Below are 21,089 nucleotides of genomic sequence, written 5' to 3'. Positions count from 1 at the left end.
TTTTTTCTTTTCTTCTTTTTTTTTTTTTTTTTTACAATTCTGTGGCCCAGACAGGTAATTGTTTTTCTAATTATCTTTTATATATATATATATATATATATATATATATATATATATATATAATTTAAAGCCTAGTATTCTGCCTGCGTGTATGCCTTCAAGCCAGAAGAGGGCATCAGATCTCATTTTAGATGGTTGTGAGCCATCATGTGGTTGCTGGGAATTGAACTCAGGACCTCTGAAAGAGCAGCCAGTGCTCTTAACCTCTGAGATCTTTCCAGCCCTATCTTATTGTTCTTAGTTTATTGTGTAATTCCACTGCAAGAAGCATGACTTTGTATGGTTTCATTCTTATATTTGCTAGATATCTTAAGACTTCCAGGCCTCTTGGTAAGCATATTCTTTGTGTAGTAGTAACTCTTCCGTACCTGTGATCACCCAGCAAAAAGTCACTTAGAAAAGGATTTGTTTAATTTGGCTTGGAGTTCAGAGGGGCTAGAGTCCTTGATGCGGGGAGAGTCATGGCAACAGGAGGTGAGGCCAGCCTGGCAGTTGGGACACAACCTGATCAGACTTCATCTGCAAAAGGAGGTGGTAAAAAGAACCATGGATGGGGATGGAAGTCTTTCACCAAGGCTCTATAGCCTCCAAACTCCCAAAGAGTGCCACCAGCTGGGAACCAAGTGTTCAGGTACATCAGCCTGTGGGAGACATTTCTCATTGAAACCATAATATCCATGTAAAAGGAGATGGGTATTGTTGGTGTTCTGTAGTTACAGGATTGTGCAACGTCATTTAAGTTGACGAAGCTAATGCTGTGACTCATGTTTTCCCCATGGTTTCTTGTTTTTTTTTGGTTGTTGTTTATTTGTTTTTGTTTTTTTTTTTTTTCAGTTTCTAAGAATATCCAAGGATGTAAAGTTTTCTTTCCCTTGGATTTATTCAGTGTCTGTTATTGATTTGTTCTCATTTATGAGATATGAGATACATTTTAGGTGCTACTCCAGCCTTCTTGCTGTTTCTGTTACCATGGAGTATCTTTTCTATCTAGTTAATTTCACTTTATATTTAAAGTATCTGTCTTCCAGATAGCACAGTAGGGTCCCATTTTCTATCCTTTTTTTTTTTTTTTAATTTTTGTGTTCATGTTTAATTTAACTCTTTTCTTGCTTCCATCCCTTCCTCTCCTCTTTTGCTCTAGTGTTGGGGATAGAACCTAGAGACTCTCTCATGCTAGACAAGTACTCTACCACTGAGCTGCACCCCTAGCCATAATGCGGTATTTATACTTAATAGATAATAACTTTGTTGTTGTTGTTGTTGTTACTTTCTACGGGTTTTGTTTTGTTTTTTAGCTTGTTTTCTATTTTGATTTGAGCCAGGGTCTCTCTATGTAGCCCTAGCTGTCCTGGAACTCACTATGTGGACCAAACTGGCCTTGAACTCACAGAGATCCACCTGTGTCTGCTTCCCGAGTGCACCACGACACCTGATTTCTTGTTTTTGTTTTGACACAGGCTCTTTTGCAGCCCAGGAGGGCTTCAGACTTACTGTGCATTTGAATGTGGCCTTAGCCTCTTGATCCTTCTACCTACACCTTCCAAGTTCTGGAATTAGACACCATGCCTCTAGGTTTTGTACTTATTTCCTTTTTGTCTCCATTCCCTTTTCTTTTATAACATCCTACCGTCCTTTATTTTAGCCATAAAAAATGTGTGTGTGTGTGTGTGTGTGTGTGTGTGTAAACATACACAACTTTTTATTTCATCAGACAATGTTATAAATGGTTAACCATGACTTACAAGGAGTTTGTCCTAATAAACACTGTGAGTGGAGACGATCATACATTGAAAATGCACTTCTTGGTCTCCGCTTTGTAAGCTTATGCTCTCTCTCTCAAGACGCATTAAAGCTTTTCTGCAGAAGGAAAAAAAGAAAAAAGAAAAAAGAAAAAAAAGAAAATGCACTTCTTATTCCTACCTTTCTGACGTCCTGCCTTAACCACATAGCACAGTAAAGTTTAGTTTATTTTTGTTACCTAAGGTTGAATGTGAGCTGTAACATGCTGCCACTGCCTGAGATTACAAGAGATGGTCATACTGCATATTGATAGCCTAGGAATATCAAAATTCAAAACGTGAGGAAGATGCCTCCTGAATACATACCACTTGCGCACCATTGTAAAGTTAGAAAATCAGCAGGTGTGGTGGTGCACATCCGTGCTCCTAGCACATGGAAGGCAGAGGCAGGAGAACTATTACGTTCCAGGCTGCCCTGGGCTATATGGCATGATCCTGTTTCAAAACAAACAGAAAAACTGAAAATTTCTTCAGCCAAATCATGATAAATTGCTGTATGTGGGAGCTGACATGTTCTCAACGGCCTGTGTGGAAAGTTAGACTAGAGCACCCTGGGAGGTGGGGAACCTGAGAAACGGGGCTAAGAAGGGCCACCAGGGACACTGTTGGAGGAAGTACTGAGACTCTGACCTCTTCCTTTCCTTTGGCTTCGTGGTTGTCATAGGTAAGCAGGCCTCTTCCGCCCTGTCGTGATGCATTGGATGTTACAGGCTCAAAGCAGCAGGGCCAAACGACTGGACAGAAATCTTTAAAACTGAGGGAAAAGCAAACCTCTCCTCCTCTTCAGTTTGAATTTAATATTTTGTCATCGTAGCCTGAGAGCTGATTAAGATCTGGGAAGCATCTAAGTACAGTTGTGTAAACTGGAGAAAATGAGCTGAAGAGATGACTTGGTAGTCACAGGGATGCCCAGCGTGAACAGGACCCTGGGTTTGATCCCTCGTATGGGATAAAACCAGACATGGTAGTGTACACCTGTAATTCTGGCACTTGGGAAGTAGAGGTAGAGGGATCAGAAATTTAAGGTTAATCTCAGCTATGTAAGTGAGTTTGAGGCTTTATGAGACCCTGTCTCAAATAAAAAGGTCAACCACACTGAAAACTCAATAGCCTTTATGGCTCTCAGAGAACTGAGGTCAAAACCAACTCTGTAAAGTAGGGAATATTATCTGTAACTGAGCTTTCTGGAGTCTCAGTAGGACTAACCTGAGTTGAAAAGTCCATGGCAGGCCAGCGAGAGTCCTCAGTGAGTAAATGCACTTGCCACCAAGCCTGACAACCTGAGTTTAATCACGGGAACCTAGCTCCCAAAAGTTGTCTGAAGTATTCTAGAGGATCCAGACCTAACACTGCTCCCCTCCAGAGAAACAATTTTCCCACTGCCTAGCTGACCCAAGGAAGGAGAATTCCAGTGCCCTCTAGTCAGTCTGTCTGTGGAGCTATTTGAAGTACAGCTCACAGAAAGTGAGGTCTGACTGTGCTGTGGCCCTCTCCCCTCCCCTGGTCCTGTGCATACTGCTGGGACCTGCTCACTGCTGCTCTTTGACTCACATCTGACTGCCTTGCAACAGAAACTGGAGGGCAGGAAAGTATTCTTCCTTTTGAGACACTCATATGCGTGTCAGCTTGGCCTCTCTCATAGTTCCTGCTTCAGACTCCTGGGGTCGCAGGTGGGCATCACTCCAGCTGACTCAACAATAGATGGTCCAAAAGACAATCTCAGAAATTTTAAAATACTTTGCACTAAGTTAAAATTCCACTTGCCAACATTTGTGGAATGCAATGGGAGCAGTGCTTTCTATAGAAATTGATGTAGTAAATGTGTAGTTCCTTGTATAAAAAAAAGATGAGAGTTTTGTGTGGCTTTAACAAGCTGAAGTAGAACTGAGTAGGCTTGGGGGAGGGGTGATAAACAATTTAAGACAAAAACAGGAGTTTCCAGAAAGATCTCGTAGCCATGTCTCTCTGATCCACAGTTTTGCTTTTCTATGCAGTTTCTCTTTGGAGGGGACCTGGGGGCAGTCAGTGGGCGTTGCATTGGCGAGGCTGAGTCCTTTACTGTTTTGGGGTAGGCAGATCCATACTCCCAGTGGTTTTACCTCTGTGGTGGCTTAACTAGCTGGGGTAGGCTTGGCTTTCTTCCATTGTTCTTCAGTCCTTTTGTTCCCTGCTCAGTTAACTGATCCCTTTTCTAGAAACCATGTTAACCTGAACTTCACTCATTCTTGTGTTGGCGTTTAAAAGGTCCCAAATGGATTTCTGTAAAATTTGATCTTCTCACGTGCTTTATTCAGCCTTTCCGACTGTGGGAGACCATGTGATCCCGAGTAACAGCAAAGGCACTACTGACCTTCCTCCACTTTTCTGTTTTGCATTAAGCTCTTCGTTCATTAATCCAGGATATAGTTAGCAAAGATGATTATGTTACCAAGGCTTTGCCTGGAATGTTGTGTCTTCAGATATGACCAGCCTACTTTGAAAAACTTTATGAAGCAAAGAATAAATACTCTTTGGTGAACTTTCTATTAGGTAGTATTGGTAGTGTTGTCTTAGGTAGATATGGTTATATCCAGAACCAAGACTCTAGCAGCTTCATCTACTTATAAACAGGGACCAGAGATTTCCCTCATCTGGAAAATATGGGAGGGGTTGGAATCGTCAAAAGACATAACCTAGGCAGTACTCTTGGAGCCTGAGGAGAACGGCACCTCTGATTGGGGACCTCCCAGTGGCTGTTAATTCTATAACTGTTAGTGACCCGCCCTTTCGTAAGTACTACAAGCTACAGAAATTCCCTTATAAGCAATGAGGAGATGTAGCTTCCCCAGACCTTAGAACAACAAAGACACGGGGCGGGGGGGGGGGGGGGGCAGAAGCTAGTGATCCTTCTTTCTTTCCTGGATAGTGTACTAGGTTAACAAAATCATGGCTATCAGTTATCAGTCTGGGCTGAAATCTCTGACTCTGTGTGTAAAGCCCAGTGGGGGAGAAATATCAGGAACAGGCATTAAAACTGTTTATGTGGAAATCCCAGTTTATTTTGAAATCTGAAATAAGAAATCCTGTGGGTATCAAACTCCCCTCCTAAAAGAAAAATAATGTATCATTAGAATTACCTCCAATCCTCAAGGACCATAAGGCTTGTGGTGGTGGGTTGAATGAATATTTTCAGCCTAAACTTTAGCTATTAAAATTTAAAAAAAAAAAACAAAAAACTCACTGCTAGCCAGATGGTGATGGAGACTAAGGAGGCAGATTAAAGGTGCACTGTCTGCTCTTCTAGAGGTTCTAAGTTCAAATCCCAGCACCCATATGGCAGCTCACAACCGTCTATAACTGTAGCCCCATGGGATCCAATGCCCTTTTTGTTTTGTTTCATTTTGTTTTTTCAAGACAGGGTTTCTCTGTAGCTTTAGAGCCTGTCCTGGAACTCACTTGGTAGACCAGGCTGGCCTCAAACTCACAGAGAACCCTCCTGCCTCTGCCTCCCAAGTGATGGGATTAAAGGCACGTGCCACCACTGCTCGGCCCAAAGCCCTTTTCTAGTGTGCAGATAGACATACAGACAAAGTAGCCATATACGTAAGATACATGAATACATCTTTAAAAAACTGAAAGAGATCTTCATTACAGCTACATCTCATAAACATTTAAAGAATAATAAGCGAATGGTATGAACAGTTCTTCATTCACAGATTTGATAATATGAAATGAACCAATTCCTTAAAAGACAATCTCCCAAAACTCCACAAAAAGAAAAGAACAGTCTGAGGAGACATTTATTTTCATAGTCTGCCTGTTTCAAGGGAGTTCCATTGTGGTCTGATAAACAAGGAAGAAATGATAGCAATTCTCTACACTCTTTAAGCAGAGAAAAGTAAAAGCAGGTTGTGGCTGTGAGGCCAGTGTCACCTTAGTGGCAAAATTAGAGATGACACAAGAAAAGCAAACTGCACACAGGTATCGCTTATGACCACCGGTGGAACAATTCTCAAGAAAATAATTTAACTGTGTATAAAAAGAACTGTGTGGGAACAGGCCTCTCTTGATTCTCCCTCCTGTTCTTGGGAGTTATTTACAAAACGACTCCAGGAACTGGTAAGTACAAAGTTTCATGACACAGAATATGTAAGTCAGCTGATCTCTTTGTGCCTGAAATGAACACCTGCTGGTGAATTTTGATTTTATTGACTGTTGTTACTGTTGCTTCCTGTTTGAAAGAGAGCTTGAGACAGTCTCACTCTGTAGCCACAGCTGGCCTAGACGTCCACTCTGTAGACCAGGCTGGCCTCAGATTCACAGAGATCCCCCTGCTTCTGCTTCCTGAGTGCTCTAAGTGTGTGTCCTCATGCCTGGCCAAGTGCAGTTTAAGTTAAAATAATATAAAGACAGACAAGATGGTTCAGCAGATAAAGAACCTTGCCAAGCCTGAGAACCTGAATATGCTCCCCAGGACCTAGACAGTAGAAGGGGAGAACCAAGGCTTGCAAGCAGCATGCTCCCCACCTTTCTCTTTCTTTCTTTTTTTTTTGTTTCTTTCTTTCTTTTTCTTAGACAGGGTCTCACTATGTAGCTCTGGCTATCCTGGAATTAACTAGATCAGACTGACTTCAAACTCACAGAGACCTTCCCCTGCCTCCCAAGTCCTAGGATTAAAGGTATACACCACTATGCCTGCCCCCCATCTTTTAAAAAAGAAAAATTGTTAAATTATACAAGCACTCCAAAGATGAAATTCATAGCACATTTAAAATGTGCTTACCTAATAGATTCAAAATCTAAGTGGAAAAATACCAAAGCCTATTAAAAACATACCAGAAGAGGAAATAAATGAAGAAAAATCCATGTTTATGTATAGAAGAATATTGTCAAGATGTTAACTCTTTCCAACTTGATCTATAGATTCAGTACAATCCAAATAAAACTATCAGCAGGATATGTTATTTGGTGGCTATCAACAAACATTTCAATATTCATATGGCAAAGTAAAAGACTCCAAATAGCTTGTTATTGAAACAGAAGAGCTGAACTCATACTACCTGATTTCAAGACTTAATTATAGCTTTAATTACCAAGGCAGTGGGATATTGGCAAAGATAAATGATCCGCAATCATTGGAGCAGCACGGACAATGCAGGTATAAAGGACTGACCTTTGATAAGGGAACAGAGGATACAATGGAGAAAGAATAGTCATAGACAAATACTAGATGTCTACGTACGAATTTTAAAAAATTACAAAAAACCAACAGTCCTGGCTTGCAGCAGTTCTGGTTTGTTCATACTTACTCTGCTGCTATAACTAACTGCTTAACCAACAAAATTATTTGATCCCTGTTTTGTAGGCTGAGAGTATCAAGTCAGGATGATCTCAGTTATGGATGATAATCTCCCTTTGTCCTGACTTGGTAGTTGGAGAAATGCTATCTCTCTATCTCTTTTTAAGTAGAATCTTATTTATTATATGTACAGTGTTCTGTCTGTGTGTATACCTGCATACCAGAAACAAATACCAGATCTTACTATAAATGGTTATGAGCCACCATGTGGTTGCCAGGAATTGAAAAGCAGCCAGCCTCTGAGCCATCTCTCCAGCCTTTTTTTTTTTAATATTTATTTATTTATTATGTATACAATATTCTGTCTGTGTGTATGTCTGCAGGCCAGAAGAGGGCACCAGACCTCATTACAGATGGTTGTGAGCCACCATGTGGTTGCCGGGAATTGAACTCAGGACCTTTGGAAAAGCAGGCAATGCTCTTAACCTCTGAGCCATCTCTCCAGCCCAGCCTTTTTTTTTTTTTTTTTTTTTTAAAAGACAGTCTTTCTTCATAGCCTTGACTTTCCTGGAACTCTCTGTGTAGACCAGGTTGACCTTACAGAGATTCGCCTGTCTTTGCCTCCCATGTGCTAGTATTAAAGGTATTTGCCACCACTTCCCAGCTGAAGATCTTATTTTTATGTTTATGGGTGTTTTAATTGCATGAATGTCTGTTCAGTACATTTATTCAATACCCTTAGAGGCCAGAAGAGGGCACTGGGTCCCCTGGAACTGGAGTTACAAATGGTTGTGAGCCACCACTTGGCTGCTGGGAACCTAACCTAACCCTTTGATAGAGTAATCAGTGCTTTTGACCACTGAGCCATCTCTCCATCACCTTCTATGACATTCTTAAGGCAAAACTATATAGCCACACAAGCTGTCCTAACACTAGGAAAGTAGAGGCAGGAGGATCAGGACTTAAGAATCATTCTGGGCTACATAGCAAGTCAAGGCTAGCATAAACAACATGAGATTTGTTTGTTTGTTTGTTTGTTTTTGATTTTTGAGACAGGGCCTCTCAGTGGAACCGTGGCTATCCTGGAACTTGCCCTGTAGACCAAGCTGGCCTCGAACCCAAAAAACCCAGAGATACTCTTGCTCTGCCTCCTGAGTGCTGGATTAAAAGCATGTTGCCCAGCAACATGAGATCTTATATCAACTCTTTTTCCTTAAAAAGCAAAAGCACTAGGGATAGTAAAACGGTGATTGCCAGGGAGCAGTGAAAGAGTTGGAAGGAGCTATGTGGAACACCAAGTTTACAGCATCAAACGCTTGATTGGCACTGCCATGGTGAATCCATGGTACTGCTTTGTCCAAGCCCATCCAATGTACAGCATCAGGGCTGCACCCTTGGCCAGCAAGCTGGCCCAGTGGAAAAGCACTTGACACACAAACCTGGCAACCTGAGTTTGATATCCAGGACCCATGTAAGGGAGGAAGGAGAGAACCAGCTCCTGGGGATTGTCCCAATTCTCATCCGTTTACCATGCCACATGATTCCAAACATACATATTACACGTACACATACACTAAATATTTTTAAAAGACTAAGCCCTGGTCGGGCGGTGGTGGCACACACCTTTAATCCCAGCACTCGGGAGGCAGAGGCAGCTGGATCTCTGTGAGTTTGAAGCCAGCCTGGTCTACAAGAGCTAGTTCCAGGACAGGCTCCAAAGCTACAGAGAAACCCTGTCTTAAAAAACCAAAAAAAAAAGACTAAGCCCTAACTGTGGCAATTGGATAATAAGGATAGGCCATTGTGTGGGGACCCCCAGTGTGACACAGATACTGGAGTAATAGCTCATGATTTCTTCAGCATTCGAGATTCAGAACAAAGTTGTGTTCCTTAAGAGACTAATACTGAAATTCAGATTTATAGTTGTATGTGTTTTCTATTAGCATATGGAGAGGAATCTCTATTGTTTCTCTACAGTTTCTGTTCTAGTTTTTTGTTTTGATCTTCCCTTTTGAATACCCTTTCAGGGAAAAAAAAAACAAGAAATGGAGATTTTATTGCTGACAGACCTAGGGATACCCAGAATGCCCCACAGCTAAGTGGGGTTCAGGACTATGGCAGAAACTTGGATGGGAGCTGAGGTAACACAAAAGGAAGACTCCAAAGAACATGGTAAACATGTGCTGGTGGTTTAATCTGGGTTTTAGAATTACCAGTTAAGCTGGGTAGTGGTAGTGCACACCTTTAATACCAGCCCTCGGGAAACAGGGGCAGGCAGATCTGAGTGTGAGGCCAGCCTTACAGTTGGCCACCCAGAGATGGAAAACGGGGTTGTGAAATTGGCTTCCATGTAGGAACTTTGAGGGAGTAGTTGCAGAATTCAGGCAATGCTGTGGTTTGGTCAAGTGTCCCTCAGTGTTCTATGTGTTAAACTCTTAGAAAGCCCTTAAGTCACTGGGTACCAGTAGAACCACATGGACCAAAGGGGACCATGGTACACAGCTGGTTCTCCCTTATTTGTGGTTCACAGTGTAACAGTTGACTCTGTTGAGTACTTCCTTCCCCATTGCCATCTGGTGGCCTTGCCCTGAGGCTCACAGCAATGCAGTTCCCCCATCTTGGGCTAAAACCTTCAGGATCATGAGTTAGGTTTTCCCTTTATAAGTTATTTACAACAGGTATTTCCTTATAGAAATAAAACAATCACTAATAGAGGCAACCAAAAAAGTCTAGAACTCATGTCAAGTGGCCTAAAGTGGTGGCACACACCTTTAACCCAGCATTCAGAAGGCAGAAACAGGAGTACTAGCTAAGCTACATACTAGACCCTGTCTCAAAAAGAAAAAAACGGGGGGGGGGGCAGCTGGAGAGATGGTTTAGAGGTTAAGAGCAATGCCTCTTCTTCCAGAGGTTCTGAGTTTAATTACTAGCAACCACATGGTGGCTCACAATCATCTATAATGAGATCTGATGCCTTCTGGTGTGTAGGCGTGCATGCAGGCAGAATACTGTATATATAATAAATAAGAAAAACCTAGTTGAGGGATAGGGGTCTGGGAAAGTAGCTTACATTTCAAGAATGAGGGCCTGAGTTGGATCTGTAGGCACATTAAAAAGGCAGACATGCATTTGTAATCTTGGTGCTGGGGAGGCAGAGACAAGCACACTTGGAGCTTCTTGGCCAGCCAGTTTAGCCTATTACACAAGTTGCAGGCCACTGAGGCTTCCTGTCTCTACAAAGTGGTCAGCTCCTAAAGGAAAATACCCTCTTTCTAGTTTACACACACACATATATGTACATGAACATGTACACAAAAGAAAACTGGAGGCTGTGGCAACAGGTTGGGTTAAGTATCTGCCCTTTTAGCTACCAGCTTTGCAGATGTTCTGTAACATTGTATCAATTACTGACAAAATAGGAGTGAGCAACTTCAGGAATGATGTATTACTGCTCCCAGCTGGAGGAGGCACAGTCTGTCATGGTGAGGAGGGAAAGGCAGCAGGAGTGAGGCAGCTGATCACATCGTGTCCTTAAGAAGCAGGGAGAAGCCCGGTGGTGATGATGCACACCTTTAATCCCAGCACTCAGGAGGCAGAGGTAGATGAATCTCTTTGAGTTCAAGGCCAACCTGGTCTACAGAGCAAGTTCCAGGAGAGGAGAGGCAAGTTTGGAGGAGAGGCTCCAAAGTTACACAAACCCTGTCTAAAAAAACACAACAACAAAAAGAAAACAACTCAGTAATTCCAGTTCTAGGGAACTTAAGGCTTCTGGTCTCCTTAGGCATCTGCACTCGTACATCTACCCACACAGAGAAACTTGTGTGTTGCATGCGTGTAAGTGTGTGAATGTACTTGCCCATGGGCACACATGTGGAAGCCAGAGAATATCATTAGGAGCCTCCCTCTATCACTGCCTGAACTGGAAACTTGCCATTTTGACTAGGCTGGCCATCAAACTCTGAAGATCCTCCTGGTTCACCCACCATCTCCTGTGCTAGGATTACAGGAATTTACAGCCATGCATTGTAGTTTAAGTGGATGTTAGGGATTTCTTGTTTGTTTTTGTTTTTCTTGAGACAGGATTTCTGCGTATCTCTTGCTGTCCTGGAACTCGCTCTGTAGACCAGACTGGCCTCGAACTCACAGAGATCTACCTTGCCTCTACCTCCCTAGTGCTGGGATTAAAGGCATGCGCCACTGCTGCCCAGCATGAATGTTATAGATTTAAACTCAGTTTCTCATTCTTCCAAGTGCTCTTACCCATTGAGCCATTTCCCTGGTTCCTGCAAATAATTTCTTTTATTTTTGTTTTTGTTTTTTGAGACAGGGTGTCTTTATATAGCCCTGGCTGTCCTGGAACATGCTCTGTAGACCAGGCTCAAGTCTACTTGGCTTCTGCTTCCCAAGTGTTGGAATTAAAGGCATATATGCCACCCTTGCCTGACACAAAGAACATTCTAACAGTAGGCTTAAGTAGTATTTATATATTTTTAAAATTTATTTTTTATTTTATTTGCATTGGTGGCTTACCTGTGCATACGTCTGTGTGAGGGTGTCAGATCCCCTGAAACTGGAGTTACAGTTGTGAGCTGCCATGTGGGTGCTTGGGAATTCACCCCAGGTCCTCTGGTAGAGCACCCAGTGCTCTTAACCACAGAGCCATCTCTCCAGCCTCTGGTCTACTTCCAGCTAGGTTGTCCTAAGAATGGCTTTCAGCAGTTCTTATAGCTTATGTATGCTTGGAGGAGAGGCCTAGTGTATTTGGTCATTTTCAGGGACATCCTGAAGCTTTTGAGATGTTTACTTCCTGAACCTAATAAACTTTCGTACTGGGATAGAATGTTTCACTTCTTTAGAACATCCTTTATCATGATGAGCTTCACTCCAAGAAGTAGGTTTATTTCAGAGAGAACTGCTACACAGCTGCTGCCAGTAAAGCACAGTTCTGGGTTTTATAGATTTTATGTGTAGCACTTTCTCCAGTAGATTTGTAGATGGAGAGTTGGCTCAGTAGTTAAGAGTACTTGTTGCTTTCACAGAGGACTCAGGTTCTACCTACATGGTGGCTCACAATCGTCTATAACTTAGTTTCCAAGGGATCTGATGCCTTCTGACCTCTGGGCCTCAGGCACATCTGCATACATATAAATGCAGATAAAACATTCATACACATAACAAGAAATTTATGGAGTAGATTTGGGGAGCTTTACATGATTATCACACACATGTGCCTGTTCACTGTTTTCTCCAACCTCACACACATCTTAGGGCATGCATTCAGAACAGGCATTTTTTTCCCATTAGTGTTTGAGCTTCCAGGCCTCTAGAAGACTGAGGATGTAGATGGTTAGAACCACCTGGGGCGAGAATTGCAGCGTGGTATTGAGTTCTTATGTCTAGTTACTCGCTTCCTAAAAGATGACATCATGCAGCTCTTAATTTGGAGAAGCCTATGTTGTTTTTGTTCCCTTTTTTTTGCATCCTATTCCACAACTGAGAGGGCATTTGCAGAGCTGTGGTTGCTTCTCTGTGAAGCCTAGAGCTGTGACTGCTTTGGTGGAAGGGGATGCTGCATTAATGAGGTTTTTCTGATGGATGAGACCCCACAGCAGCTAGTAGATGTCTGAGCCCCTTGGGTAGATCTTGAGTAATGTCATTTCAAAGAAAAAACATTCTATATTCGCAGTAATGAGTTTGGTGACCATATTAAGTGTGGTCACCCCAGTGCACTATGAACTATGGATGGTAGCCACACTGAATTCTTGGTGCCCTCTTCTGGCCTGCAGGCATACACACAGACAGAATATTGTATACATAATAAATAAATAAATAAATATTTTTTAAAAAAGAGTGGTATAGCTGGGTCTATGTGCAGCTATTTTTAATGGTTTTATTGTTTGTTTTGTTTTTTGAGACAGCCTATTTAGTGCTGGCTGTCCTGGAACTCTTACTCTGTTGTAGACCATGTTGGCCTCAAACTCACAGAGATCCTTAGTATTTTTGAGGAGGCTCTCTACTGATTTTGATACTGAATTCACCAATTTACATTTCCACCAGCAGTGTATAGGGTTGCTCTCAAATTCTCATCATCATCCAGTTATTTGTCTGATGATAGCCCTTCTGGAGTGAGATGGAATTTCAAAGTATGTTCAGTTTAAATTTCACTGTTAACTGAGGATGCTGAACATCTTCTCAAATAGTATCCATTTGTACTTTTTGTTTGTATTTTTTTTTTTGAGACAGTTGTTTCATGTTGCTCAGTTTGGCATGAAAATCATGTAGCTGAGTATTCTCCTTGATCTCCTGCCTTCATTTCTTAATGCTGTGGTAACAGGTCTGACCACCATACCTGATAACATTTCTATTTTTTTTAAGAACTACCTATTTAGTTCATTAACTCATTTAATATGTGGATTGTCTCAGGGGTTTTACTGTTTAATTTCTGCAAATTTTTTAAGGATTTATTTATTTATTTTGCTTAGTGTTCTGTCGGCATGTATGCCTGCATGCCAAAAGAGGGCACCAGATCTCATTACAGATGGTTGTGAGCCACCATGTGGTTGCTGGGAATTGAACTCAGGACCTCTGGAAGAACCTCTGAGCCATCTCTCCAGCCCCAATTTCTGCAACTTTTGTATATTCTAGATACTCAGCTGATGTCTGATGTATAGCTTGAAAGATTTCCCCCCGCAAATCTCTTGGCTTTGTTTTTTGTTTGTTTGTTTGTTTGCTCACTTGCTTGCCTTTGAGGCTTCTTTAGGAGCAATGATTGAAATGTTGTTTATCATTTCTTATATAATGTAAGCAGAGAAATAGAGCCTGGGATTCAGTTGGGAGAACAGCTCCAGCTGTCAATGAAAGTTAATTCATATAGTTTCCATCTGGCAGATGGCAGTGAACGATGGAGGTAACGGACAGGATTAGGCCTGTAAGTTCCTTCCTGGAAGCGAGGAAAAGGTCTGGATTGCACTCCAACCCCACCATTCCAGGTATACATCTGTACCTGGAGTGTTCAGGTGTCCAACACACAAATTCACACTCATACTTGTTCATGATTGGCTTGTGGTAGTTCCCCCAAATGAGAGAATCTCAGTACTTGACTTTCCTTCTAGATGTTTCTCAAGTAACCTAGCCCTGGTTTTGTCCTCCACTGCCAGTCACCACTGTCCACTATGGGACTCTAGTTGCTGTTCCAGGATTGGCCACCTGGACCTGTGCTACAATAAAAGGCAGCACTGGCTTTTTAAAAGTACTGTTTTCAAAAGATTTTTTTTTCAGGCCTCAGGGATTTGGCTCACCAGATGAAAGCACATTCTGGCAAGCCCGAGGACCCGAGTTTGATCCACAGGACCCAAATGATTGAAGGAGGAAATAGACTTTCATAAGTTGTCTTCTCGACCTACACACACAATAAATAAATGTTAAAAATTATTTTGGGGGGGCTGGAGAGATGGCTCAGTGGTTAAGAGCATTGCCTGCTCTTCCAAAGGTCCTGAGTTCAATTCCCAGCAACCACATGGTGGCTCACAACCATCTGCAATGAGATCTGGTGCCCTCTTCTGGCCTGCAGACATACATGTAGACAGAATATTGTATACAAAATAAATATTTTTTAAAAAAATTATTTTGGGGGCCTAGAGAGATGGTTTATCAGTTAAGAACACTTGCTGCTCTTGCAGAGGACCCAAGTTCAGCTCCCAGCACCCACTTCAAGTGGCTCATAACTACCAGTAACTCCAGTTCCAGGGAATCTGGCACCCTCTCCTGAGCTCTCAGGACAGCAGGCACAAAGGTGACGCATACGTACATGCAGGGAAAGACAACATATAAATAAAGAAGTGAAAAATCTTTAGGCTCACTTTTTTGTTCTGAGCATAGTGATGTGTGCATACAGTCTCCTCAGGAGGTTGAGGCAGGAAGAGTGCCTTGACCTTGAGTAACCTGGGTTGTGTAAGCAAGACCTAATCTCAAAAACACCAAAACATTTCTTTCTTCTCCGGTCTTCTTTTTGCTTTTTTTTTTCTTAATTTTTGTTTAAGGTTTTATATTTATTTAATGTTTGTGAGTTACAGAGATGGGGTGGATTTTTACCACAGTATGTGTGTGGTATCAGAGACAGCTTGGCTGAAGTCGGTTCTTTCCTTCTGATACATAGGCTTCAGAGATCAAACTCAAACCTTTAGGCGTGCCAGCAAGGACCTTTACCTACTAAACCAACTGGCAGGCCCTCCTCTTTGACTTTGAGGAGCAATGTCTCGTGGGCTCAAACATGCTGTATAGCCAAGAATAACCAACCTTGAGCTATTGGTCCTCCTGCCTGAATCTCTCCAGTGCTGAGTGCACTGCAACCGATTTTCAGTCTTGACTTAGTAATTAAAACTTTTCCTCAGAGAAAGTGCCAAGCCCAGATGGCTTCACCAGTTTGCACTAAACATTTAAGGAAGAAATAGCACATACATGTGTTTTTCTCTCTGTAAAAGTTGGCTTATTCTGTATGTCAAATTTTGGAACTTACTCATTTTTATAATATATCATAGACTTTCCTTTAATTATGTGTTCTACCATTACTGTGTAGAAAAGTATTCTGTTATACGAGTAGAGGTTGGTTTAGACAGGCATCTGAGTTTTAAACGTGTCCTTTCTCCCCACAGTTATGAAATGCATGTCAGTTACTGCCTTGCTCATTCATTTCACACACATGAACATTGACATGGGGTAGATTCCTTTAAAACTTTTTTTTTATTTTACTCTGCGTGTGTGTATGTGTGTGTATACAAATGTACTCATGGGATACTTGCAGAAGTCAAAGGAAGGCTTTTGATTCTTGGATAACTTCTTAGAGAGTAATTTGGGGGCTAAAGGTATGTAATCTATCTATTCTTTTTTTTAAAAGCTAATTAAATTCAGGTTTAATTTAATTTTGTTTATTTATTTTTAGACAGGGTTTCTCTGTGTTGCTTTGGAGCCAGTCCTGGAACTAGCTCTTGTAGACCAGGCTGGCCTCGAACTCACAGAGATCCGCCTGCCTCTGCCTCCCAAGTGCTGGGATTAAAGGCCTGTGCCACCACCGCCCGGCTATCTATCTGTTCCTAAGTCTAGTCTTCTCAGCCTCTGTGTAACACCTTCTGTGCCTGTCTCTGTCACCCACTTCTTGCTCTGGGTATGATGAGAATTTTTTTAATTTATTTTATTTATTATGTATACAGTGTTCTGTCTGCATGTATGACTGCAGGCCAGAAGGGGACATCAGATCTTATTACAGATGGTTGTGAGCCACCATGTGGTTGCAGGGAATTGAATTCAGGACCTCTTGAAGAACAGTCAGTGCTCTTAACCTCTGAGCCATCTCTCCAGCACTCCCCAATCCCCTAGAGAGAGCTCTTTCTTTCATTCTTGGACTCAGTACTTTCCCTCTCAACTCCAGCATTTGTGTCAGGACCTGCACTGCTGGCTGGCATCTTTAGCTGTTCCGGTACACTCAAGAGGAATCTTGGGACTTTCTGACCATGTAGACTGTGCAGGAACCCATGATGTTTTTCCATGTGACATGATTTATCCATTCCTTTTTAAAAATGTACTTGCTGACTCTAGCATGGTGGCAGGTGACTTAATACCAGCATCCAGTGACAGGATCATGAATTTCAAGCCATCATAAGCTATTTAGCAAAACTCTGATTCAAAAAACCCAAAACTTCATTATCTATCTTTATAAATAGAAAATAAGTTTCCTGAGAACAGAGACTGTATTAGTCTTCCTTGTTAAATTCCTTATTTAAAATATGTTTGGCCTTGTATTTGTTGAATACATTAATTTGCTAATTTAACACTGGCAATTTGTTTAGTGACTAATGAATATTACTGTCTTCATTTTGTTTGTTGGCCATCTTTATTTCTGGATTCTGTCACATTTTTCTACTGAATTGTCTGACTTCTGCATAATAGCTTTATTTTTATTTTATTTTATTTTATTTATTTATTTGAGACAGGATCCTATGTAGCCCTGGCTGTCCTGAAACTCACTATGTAGATAAGGCCAGCTTTGAACTCGCAGAGATCCACCTGCCTCTGCTTCCCAAGTGCCAGAATTAAAGGCATGTGTTTTCACAGTTGGGGCATAATAGCTTATGGAAACATCAAACAAATTGTGATTTCTGCTGACAAAGGTTACCTCTAGTAATTTGTTTGTGGTTTTTGTTTAACAGATTCTGAGATTGAGACCGAGAAGGAGCTATCCATTTTAAACCAGAAATGTTCTGAAGAAGTAAAAACACCAGAATTAATATCACAGAAATTCCCAAAGGCTAATTCACAAACACCTGAATCCCAGGAAGCTTGCTACCATAAAGGTCAGGAAGTAAGTTCTACTCAGAGTTTGAAGCGAGTTGCTAGAGAGGACTCTCCAGTATGTAGGAAACAACTTCCAGAAAATGCCCAGACTCCTGCTTTTGATAGACACTTGAATCCAAGCCAAAGTGTTGTTACAATTCAAAGAAGTAAAACAGGACAGAGAGTCTTTACATGTGACATATGCAATAAAACATTTAAATACAATTCAGACCTAAGTCGGCATCGCAGAAGTCACACCGGGGAGAAGCCTTATGAATGCGGCCCGTGTGGGCGATCCTTTACTCACAGTTCAAACCTCATTCTGCACCAGCGAATTCACACTGGGAACAAACCATTCAAATGTGACGACTGTGGGAAAACTTTTGGGCTCAATTCCTATCTCCGTCTGCATCAGAGAATTCACACTGGAGAAAAGCCTTTTGGGTGTAACGAATGTGGGAAGGCCTTCAGTAGAAGTTCCAGTCTTATTCAGCATCGTATAATCCACACTGGAGAGAAACCTTACAAGTGCAGTGACTGTGGGAAGGCCTTCAGCCAGAGTCCCCAGCTGACTCAGCACCAGAGGATTCATACGGGAGAGAAGCCCCACGGCTGCAGCTGGTGCGGAAAGGCGTTCAGTCGAAATGCAAGCCTCATTCAGCACCAGAGGATTCACACGGGAGAGAAGCCCCACAAGTGCGCTCAGTGTGGGAAAGCCTTCAGCCAGAGCTCCAGCCTTTTCCTTCACCACAGGGTTCACACCGGGGAGAAGCCCTATGTGTGCGGTGAGTGTGGCAGAGCCTTTGGCTTCAATTCTCATCTCACTGAGCACGTCCGGATTCACACTGGGGAGAAGCCCTATGTTTGCAGCGAGTGCGGCAAAGCCTTCAGCCGCAGTTCCACGCTGATGCAGCACCGCAGAGTGCATACAGGGGAGAAGCCCTATCGGTGCACCGAGTGCGGAAAGGCCTTCATCCAGAGCTCCCAGCTCACCCTCCACCAGCGTGTTCACACTGGAGAGAAGCCTTATGAGTGTGGGCTCTGTGGGAAGGCTTTCAGCCGGAGATCAGCCCTCACTCAGCATCAGCGGACTCACATGGGAGAGAGTCCACAGGAGTTTGAGTGTGACCCAGATTTTGTTTATGACTCCAGCCATCTGTCCACGGGAGAGAGACACGACAGGTCCTTCAGCCACAGTGCAAAACTTGTTCTCCAGTGGACAATTCGGAGTGATGAAAAACCTCGGGGGTGCACTGAATGCGGAAAAGCTCTCAGCGCTTCCACACAGCACGTGGAGTTTCAGAAAATTCAAGCTGCCGAGAAACCCTGTAAATGCCAGGAATGTGGGAAAGCTGGCAGTGGCGTGTCCCATATTCAGCATCATGTAACTGGGGTTGGAGAGAAACCACAATTGAATGATGGATCTGAAAGATACTTAATTCATATCAAAAATATTTTTCAAGAAAGACATTTTTAATGTGATGAATGTGGGAAATACTTTAGAAAGTTTGTTTTATATTAGGTAGGACGGCATAATGAAAATTAAACTCTCGCTGGGCAGTGGTGGCGCACGCCTTTAATCCCAGCACTCCGGATGCAGAGACAGGTGGATCTCCGTGAGTTAGAGGCCAGCCTGGTCTACAAGAGCTAGTTCCAGGACAGGCTCCAAAACTACAGAGAAACCCTGTCTCAAAAAACCAAAAAAAGGAAAAGAAAATTAAATTCTCATTAGCAGACTTGCCTCTTAGGAGGCTGGGACCCTATGTGCCTACTGTCTCCACCCACCCCACTCCCCACGTCCAGGGTCCTGACTGACTTAGCACAGCAGGCCACCTTAGCATCAGGTCAAGTTCAGGATTTTAGCAGAGGGCCGAGTTTCAACACTAAAGAGCAGCTGATGGAAGATACGACATATCTCTTCATTGGTGATCGAAAACGAGAAACCCAGAGATCTGGGGAATTAGGTTTGTCACCTTTGAGAATATTGATGATGCTAAGGACAAGATATGGCAAGTATGTGGACGGTCTGAGGACTGAGGTGGCTCTGCCAGTGGCTGGACTCAATATAGATTCTCTAGGTGTAGAGGAGACTGGAGCTTTGGGGAACAGCCACTGTGAGGCAAGGAGAAGGGGCTACAGAGACATCAACACCGAGTGGCAGTTGGTGACCGGAGCTTAGGGCCAGTGACAGTGACAGTGAGGACAGCTACAAAGAGTGAAGCTGCTGGAGGCTCTGGTGGCTGCAGTCTTGCGACAGTCGTGTGCAGAGAACACATCCTGTACTCCCTCTCCCTGCCAGCAGCCTGACTGCTGCTGACACCACGCCGCCTCATTAGCAGGCTTCTTTTTAAAGCAGAGCTGTCCTTGTGTTCTGTTCTGTTTTGTTTAATGTTTTCCAAGTACTTGAGCCACAGGGAGAGGCAGAGTTTGAGGTTTCAGATCAGACAGAGCTACACAGATCCTAAAAAAAAAAAGAAAAGCACTTCTGAAAAGCATTTCAGATTTTACTTTTTGTTTTTCCCGTGACTTCCGGTTTTCTCAAGGCTGTCAGTACAAGTACACTTGTGTCAGTTGTCTTTACTGTTGTGTGTGCGACGGGAGGAGCGCTGACTGTACGGCCTCTTTTCTCTGTCTGCCGGCGTCATCCTGTGAGCCTGGGTGCCTCCACTTGGTTCTCTGAGAGCAAGCAAGCGGACTCTGAATCTACGATCTTTTGGAAGTTGAGCAAGCTGTGGATTCTCCATCTCCATATAATATTTCTCAGCGAAGCATGGCTGGATACCAGTTAGCAGCAGGGCTGCCTGAGTCCAGCTTGCACACCTCCCTGCTGTGTGCCCAGTGTCAGTGCAGACAGCGGGAGATTCTAGGTGATGTTTATTTATATTGGACTTTTTACTGGAATGTGTATTACCAAGCCATGGTGATGTATTTGCAATGGCTGAGGAGTTCTAATACCCAGTTTCCTTTGGATTTATCAAGCCAATTAAAAAACTGAAAATCACTATCAATCTACAGGGATGCGGTGTGACTCAGTACAGAGTGTGCCTAGTTTATACAAAACCCTTGGTTTGATTCCAGCACTTTAAAAACTGGGCATTTTGGCATACACCTTTAATTTTAGCATTCCAGATATGGAGGCAGAGGATAAATTCAAGGTTATCCTTAGCTACATAGCAAACTTAGGCTTTAGAGACCAACCTAGGCTACATGATACCCTATCCAAAACAAAACAGAAAACCAACTAAGTAAATAATACCAGCAAGCAAGATAAATTGAAGGATTGCTAGTCATATTGAAGGAAAAAGTAAACATGGGGAATTCATCCTGGAAAATAAAGTTGTCTGCGTAGGCGTTACTATTGCATGCAGGTGAGCTGGATGGCACCACTCTGCCGAGTGAGGGAGAGCACTACAAGTGGTCCCCACTAGTTCTTTCAGGCCCTAACCCTTGGCTTTGATTGACTAGATGCCCCAATTATGTCGCCTAGCTTTCTACAAGTTGCATATTCTTTGATGCCCACAACCCTTGATTGCCAAGTGGTATTGTGGTCCCCACAGATAGGTGAAGATCATCCACATATTGAAGTGGGCACATCTGAGTAGGGAGAATGAATTTCTCCAAAATTT

At 42.7% G+C, this 21,089-nt stretch overlaps 1 protein-coding gene across 4 annotated transcripts in view; it reads left to right on the top strand.

The window, feature by feature from the left end:
• The window catches only part of Znf251 (zinc finger protein 251), a 31,995-nt gene extending 11,524 nt beyond the window's left edge, over nt 1-20,471 (top strand). For all 4 annotated transcript variants that reach the window (XM_087898903.1, XM_087898906.1, XM_087898902.1 and 1 more), the window contains one exon: nt 17,340-20,471. In XM_087898903.1, coding sequence (XP_087755029.1) covers nt 17,340-18,940 — 1,601 coding nt within the window. In that variant the 3' untranslated portion in view covers nt 18,941-20,471. The remainder of the gene's footprint in view (nt 1-17,339) is intronic.
• Nucleotides 20,472-21,089: the final 618 nt, after the last annotated feature.

Source organism: Myodes glareolus, chromosome 19 (genome assembly GCF_982192425.1).
Source record: "Myodes glareolus chromosome 19, mMyoGla1.1, whole genome shotgun sequence".
NCBI lineage: Eukaryota > Metazoa > Chordata > Mammalia > Rodentia > Cricetidae > Myodes > Myodes glareolus.
The sequence above is the reverse complement of the archived record's forward strand: the minus strand, read 5'-3'. Positions and strand labels throughout refer to the sequence as shown.